A 7,198-nucleotide genomic window follows, 5' to 3' on the forward strand; every position below is an offset into this window, starting at 1 on the left:
GGCAAAGGACACACTGACAAAGGAGATTAATCAGAACTGGCTTTGACAAGCACTGTGGCAATGGGACAATTAAAACAGACTTTCAAGGGGGGGAAAAAAGAGGAGCGAACTGGGGAGGAGGGTAGAGAAAATAGTACAACAATGAATGAATGGAAACCCAAAATCTCTGTAATTGTTCATTAAAATTATTAAAATTTAATTTAAAAAAATCACAGAGTTATTTTAAACAAATCTACCACAGGCATCCCACACTTTCTGGTCATTCAGCAAGTATTTGTAACTAAACAGTGAATGAACTTTTGCTGCATAAGTTTCCATATTTCCTGGGCAGCAGACCTCTGAAGTCATAACTCTAAATTGAAATACTGCTTCCAACCAATCTTACTGCTTTCAAGTAAGATTGAAATATTTAATGGTTATCCTGAGTTTCACTTCCCTCTCTGTGCTTCAGTTCCCTCATCTGTTAAAGGTGGTGATGCCATTTCATAGACTTGTGGTTAGATAAAATATATAAAAGATTTAGCATTGTGTCTGGTATATAATTGTAGTAAATAACTGCTACTTTAATTTGTGGATGTTTGACTTGTGATACTGAAGAAGAGTAATATTGAACATACCATGGACTGCCAAGAGAACAAACAGTTCTGACCCGGAGAAGGTGAAACCCGGCTGCTCCTCGGAGGCGAGGATTTTGAACCTCCATCTCATATACTTTGGTCATGGTGGCAGGAGAGACTTGTCCTTGGAGGACATCAAGCTTGGAAGGGTGCGGGGATAGGGCAGGAGAAGACCCTGGATGAGATGGATTGGCACAGTAACTGGGATAATGAGGGTAGACACGTCAAAGAAAGTGAGATTGGCTTAGGATAGGACAGAGTTCAGAGCTATTGTGCATAAGGTCGCTATAGGCTTTAGTCAACTCAGAGACACATAACAACATAATGCTTCAATACCCAAACTCAAAGCAGACTCCTAGAGACCCCTGTGGGTTTCTGAAGCTGTAAACCACAGCAGGAGCAACTGCCCATATTTCTCGCTTGGAGCCACCAGCGGATTTGAACAAAGAGGCAGCCTTGGGTTAGCAGCGCTACTCTTTATGGATTACACTACCAGAGCTAGTGGCTGTATTTTGGTAAAAACAATGTAAAACAAAGGGCTCTAATTAGACAGGGATAGAGTTCACAGTCAGTAAAATCTCCATAGCTTTTTCTCTCGGTATCAAATAATAGATATTTAAACTACCACTCATTATCAAATAATATGAGACAATCGAGCAAAATGTTGAGTTCTGGTGGCCAAATGGGTAAAGAGTTGCACTGACACTCAGAGACAGTGGTTCGAATCTATCAACGGTGCAGAGAGAGAAAGATGGACACTTTCCTCCCCAGCGAATTATGGCCTCTGAAAACCCGTTGGAGGGTCAGCCATAAGTAACTTCTATTTAAATCAAAGCAAAGCATCCGAGTAGCCCACATCTCTCCATTCTGACTTCTGATCACAAAGAAAACTCTGGTCCACCCGTCCTGATGGGTTACGCCCATCCTGGTACTCAACCTCCACACTCGTGCAGCTCGAGCTAACGGAGAGACCTGACAGTCACGGAGGACAAGTGTGTGCGCCCAACACTCGCCTTTAAATCGTGAGCGTTTGTAAAGCATGTCTTTTGTGCCCTCGACTACAAAGCCCGTCGCAGGGCCCCGTCCAGGTTATCCCAACCCCCGTCTAAACTCCGGAGCCCTCCGCGCGTGCGCAGCACTCGGTCAGGCGCGCCACGGACAGCCTCTTACGTCACGCAGGCGCGACGCTGCCGCGCAGGCCCCCTCCTCCGCCGGCTACTCCTTCTGGAAGGTTCAGGAGGGCGGTGGCAGGAGGCCGTTAGCTGGTCTGCGGTGTGAATCCGCGTCCATCCGTCCTTTCTGACCCCGCACCGACTCAGCCGAGAGTGCCATGCCCGAGAACGTAGTCCCCCGGAGCGGGGCGCCCGCTGGGGCTGCCGGCGGCCGCGGGAAGGGCGCTTATCAGGACCGCGACAAGCCGGCCCAGATCCGCTTCAGCAACATCTCTGCGGCCAAAGGTACCGCGCTCGGGAGCTGGCGGTCGGCACTGGGTTCTCACCTGGGTTTGGGGAAGGCACGGCCTATTTTCAGGCCCTTCCTGGTGATCTATCGCTTCTTGTCCCAGAAAAGATCTTAATGGCATTTTCGTCCCTTCTCATGTGGACTCTGAATGCGGAGGGACTGGACACCTGCCCCGTATGGGCTCTTTGCTCCCCCTGGTTTTTCATCCTGTGCTCGGTGCGTCGCGTTAGGGCGGAAAAGCGGCTCATCCGCCGCGCCAGGCATAGGTCGGGATCTGACACTTCACACCTCTCACTTTCCGCCCGTTGGATCCACGTGTTTTTTGCACAACGTTTTTAGCACCTCTGTTTAGAATTTCCGTGTGAACAAGCTTCCTGGGCATATCTATTGAGAAAAAATCATGTAAATTCCCCCTGTGTTGATCGGGCGACGCCCTTTGTACTGAAAACATGTACAGTATTAAGACTTGAGCTTCGGTCTCTTCGTCTATTACTTTGTAACTCTCCAATCTCTGAATCAAGGCTTCTTAACCTGTACAATGGATCAGGAGTAGATTTGCTTTTAAAATAGATCAGAAATATTTTTTATTCTTTTTTTAAAGAAAATTCTGTTCTAAGTGGTTGTATTAACTCTCCAACCTCTGAATCAAGGCCTCTTAGCCTGTAAAATAGATTGGAATGGATTTGCTGCTTTAAAAAGAAATAAATGTTGTTTTGATAGTTGTTTTAAAAGAAGTCGAGGCGAGATAGTGGATTCATGAGGGAGAAATGGGAACAAAAGCGTAGACAATCCTGTCCACCGGCATGTGCGGAGAATATTATTTTACTGGCTTAATAAGGTGCCCGAAGAAGTGACAGATAAGTTTAGGATGGCATTTTAGCGCTCGGGTCATGGTATCTTGGAAAACATTTGGCTTAAACTTCCCCAACTTCAGACTGTTCTTCAGCTTAATGAGATGGTTGTAGCCAACCAGTTAGGTTTCTGTGATGGTTAGGTGACTTAAGAGTTTATGAAGAACCAGTAAGTGATACAAATGGTTAAGTCCAGAGGCTCCTTGACCATTAAGACAGAAAACACATACGTGAAAAATCTTAGGGAGGGAGCAGTTCTCTGCACAAGTGAGACTGCGGCAGCATCGATTCAAGGACAGTTAATAAAAACAATGTGGAAAGTGCAACCCTTAGACGGATTTGAGGCGGTCAGGCCAGGTAACCGGAAACACAATGATGCAAATAAAGGTGGGTGACAGAGTAGGGAGTGTGGTGGTGTGTGAAATTGAGGCGAACTGACCCATAACTGATGCTCTGGAGAGACTGCTCATCTTTCTCCCGCGGAGCAGCTGGTAGATTCGATCTGCATGCCTTTGGGTTGGCAGCACAATTCCTTATCTCTAAGCCACTAGAGCTCCCTCGAAGGGGAAATGCAGTAGAAGATAACAGTGCTTATTTTTCCATAGTGAGAAGGAGATGTCCCATTGTCTACAAGAATAAATTAGTCATTTGAAAGAGCGAAAGAATATACCTAGAAATAAAAATTTGATTAGATAATTTGACTAGAGAGCATTTCTGAAGCCATAAGTTTAGGTTGATTATAGGCTGTTGAAAGAAATTTGGGGGACCATCTGGAGGGCAAAAACTAATGTTAGATTTTTAACAAAGAGGATTTGTGTTAGTATTTGGGGGTTTGAGGGATTGAAATTGACCCATTGGCAGTAGGCTCGAATGTGAAACAGTAGTGCATGGTGGATAAAAACAGGACAAGGGATGGATGAGTATAGAATGGAAAGGCCAGTTGTGATTGTGTTTGAAGACATTTACTCTTGACTTTTCTGTATACTGAGTGCTGGGATCTAATGACCAGAACAGTCTTTTTATCTCAGAGATGATTATATTCTAGTTACAGGGAAAAAAACGAGTGACTTGAATAAGTTAGGAAGTCTAGGTTTCCCTTCCATATTTCCTTTTTTTTTTTTTTTTTTTAAGTGGGGAGGTCCATTCTTTTGGGGATGTAAAGATGTAACTTTCAAATCTATCTTTACTGTTTTGCCCTCAAAAAAAAAAATTAGGAAGTCCAGCCTGTTCTTTACTGTTTTTCTTTTTGAATGGGATGGTGGAAATGATACAGTCTCCAATAATCAAAGCTAATGATAGGTCAGGAGAAAACCAGTCCTTGGAGAAGGACATCATGCTTGGAAGGATGGAGGGACAGTGCAAGAGAGGAGGACCCTGATGAAATGGATTGACACAGTAACTGGGGCAGTAGATGTGTCAGAATCAGTGAGACAGGGCAGGGTTCAGAGCTGCTGTACATAGGGTCGCTATGGGTAGCAGGGGACTCAACAGCGAAAGGTAAGTAATCACCTGTAAGTAAATCCTCACATTTTATTTTGCCATAGGTAAGAGCACAAGTACCCAAGTAGTGACTTTTCACAATAAAAAAAGTGAAGCATTATATATTTAAAAGGAGTAATTACAATATTTTGTTTCCAGGAGATAACCATTTTCTTTAGTGGACTCGCTGTTGTACACCATATCTTAAAAAGGACAAAATGGTGATGGAGAGGAGAAATCATCTTGTTAGAGTCTTGACTTTTTTTCCCTCTTCCCTTCTGTCTACAGCTGTTGCTGATGCTATTAGAACAAGCCTTGGACCAAAAGGAATGGATAAAATGGTAAAAAGCTGAGTCACTCTATTTACTTAACACTACTGTCTGTACTAGATGATCTTAAAGTTCCTTAAGAGTGAGAATACTTGTGGTAGATGGGTTTTAACTGTAAATTAAAACAGTGAGAATGCATCTAGAAGAGCAGTTCATTGTTTAGTTATGTGGACAGTACAGTCGACTTAAGTGGTTCATTGTTTTAACACAGCTCTGACCTGATACTGTGTTGAGTGAAATACTCTTGTTTGATTTGACTGTTAACATAAAACAAATGCATTTCAGTAACTATTGAGTAATAAACCATTATGTTTTGTACTAGTTAAGTCATAAAGTGAAAAGTAAAGCAATAGAAAGAGATGTATATCATATCGTTAATCCCTCTGACTGTTCTGGAATCTTCTGCTGCTATTGTTTTGTGTTTAGGATACTGTAAAACGGTGTTGACCAAAAACACAGTAAGACTTGTGTTCACCACCTTACATTGTGCTGTCCTTTTCAAGATCATGGGAGTGATTAGGTTTCTTGTTCATTGAAACCAGGAAAGAATTTTTTTTTCCTTCTATCATAGACCTTAACAGTTACCACAATAGATGCCTTCTCTTTTAAGTATACAAGAACAAAGCCAACATTTTAACACATTGTGTTTGTAAAATTGGGCTCTTAAATTATGCTTGTAACTGCTGCCTTTAAGCTGATAGTGATTCATAGTCACCTTTTGTTGGGTTTCTAATGAAATAAACCTTTATAGGAAGAGACGGGCTGCCCATCTTTCTTATGGCTGGTGGACTTGAACTGCTGACATGTCAGTGGGCCAACACACTGTACCCATTGCCATCAACCACTGCTGACTCATGACATCTCTCTGTCAGATTTCCAGTTATAACAGAAGCTAGACTACATCTTTCTCCTGCAGGGTAGCTGCTAGGTTCAAATCTGCTGACATACTCTTTAAGTAGCCAGTAGGGTACTTTAAGGAAAGAAACTTGGAAATGAAGCACTGTGAAAACAGTTATTTATTTTATTTTTTTAATTTTATTTTTATTTTATTATTTTTGTGTGTGTACCGTCAAATCAGAACTGACTGGTACAGGAGGAGATTGTCCCTCCTTCCCCGGCGGAGCATCTGGTGGATTCGAACCGTGCGCCTCTGGGATTGTAGTTGCAGCTCCTTACCACTAGGCCACCAGAGCTCAGCACAAACAGTTCTTAATTAAAAACATGGAAAATGTCTTAGAGCCTTTCAGAGGTCCTATTAATTAATGCTAGATTTGAAGCTCTAAAACTTAAAATGAAACTTAAATCAAAAAATCTTTTCCAGATTCAAGATGGAAAAGGTGATGTGACTATTACAAATGATGGTGCCACCATTCTAAAACAAATGCAAGTGTTACATCCAGCAGCAAGAATGGTAAGTATAATTAGTTTGGTAAGATAATAGAGGAGATCAGAATAATTTTAATTTTGTGTGAAATGAATTGGTACTTAAATGTACACTGATGTGTATATAACACAGTTACCAAATTAAAGATTATGGTAGATTTTGATATCAGGTGAAACATGAGCATTTGAAACCAAATGTTCTAGAAAGAAATTCCTTTTAAAAAAAATCCTTTTAAATTGTATAAATAAACTTCACTTACCCCTGGAGGACATTATGCTGAGTATAATATCTCAGTCACAAAAAGACAAATACTGCATAGTGCCACTGTTGTAGAATAGAATGGGACTGACATCAGGTTGGGGGGGGGAGTTCACTTTCAGAATTCCATTATGCTCATCCAACATTAGCTAAGCAATAGTTAGTGAGTAAATAAGTATGGTAGAGGACTCCATACTAACCTCCTACCCTCACATGCAGTCCCTCATAAGTTTTCAAGGTGTACCTGTATGCAACATGGGTTGCTAAAAGATTGAATCAAATAAATAATCCCTCTTACAGAGGAAGTATGTAAGTAAAATTATATGTGTGATAAATATACTGGACAGCTTTTTTTTTTTTTAGATTTCTTTTTATTATTATTTGTTTGTGTGTGTACCATCAAATCAGATTTGACTGGTACAGGAGGAGATTGTTCTTTCTCCAACAAAGCATCTGGTGTATTTGAACCGTTCACCTCTGAGATTGCAGTGTAGCTTCTTGCCACTGGGCCACTAGAGCTCGCCTCGTCAGCATTTTAAAGAAAAACTAGCAGAGGCAACAAGTCAAAAGTCATGAATTAGTTAATCTTAAGGTGTTAGTAATAAGTTCTATTTGACACTAATTTGTGAGGCATTGAAAGAATGATAGAATTAGGTCTTACTGGATACACACCTCGTTTGGTAACTTAGTATATGTCCTGTTTACTCAGCTGGTTGAGCTGTCTAAAGCTCAGGATATAGAAGCTGGAGATGGTACTACATCAGTGGTCATCATTGCTGGTTCTCTCTTAGATTCCTGTACTAAACTTCTTCAGAAAGG

General features: G+C 41.6%; 1 protein-coding gene across 1 annotated transcript in view; it reads left to right on the forward strand.

Annotated features, from left to right (window-relative positions):
- The first annotated feature begins 1,947 nt into the window (after positions 1-1,947).
- The window catches only part of CCT4 (chaperonin containing TCP1, subunit 4 (delta)), an 18,534-nt gene continuing 13,283 nt past the window's right edge, over positions 1,948-7,198 (forward strand). Inside the window, exons 1-3 of the mRNA XM_006881031.1 lie at positions 1,948-2,074; positions 4,697-4,749; positions 7,089-7,195. Of these exons, the coding sequence (XP_006881093.1) occupies positions 1,948-2,074; positions 4,697-4,749; positions 7,089-7,195 (287 nt within the window). The remainder of the gene's footprint in view (positions 2,075-4,696; positions 4,750-7,088; positions 7,196-7,198) is intronic.

Source organism: Elephantulus edwardii, unplaced genomic scaffold, assembly GCF_000299155.1.
Source record: "Elephantulus edwardii isolate Elephantulus edwardi_28Jun2011 unplaced genomic scaffold, EleEdw1.0 scaffold00011, whole genome shotgun sequence".
Lineage (NCBI taxonomy): Eukaryota > Metazoa > Chordata > Mammalia > Macroscelidea > Macroscelididae > Elephantulus > Elephantulus edwardii.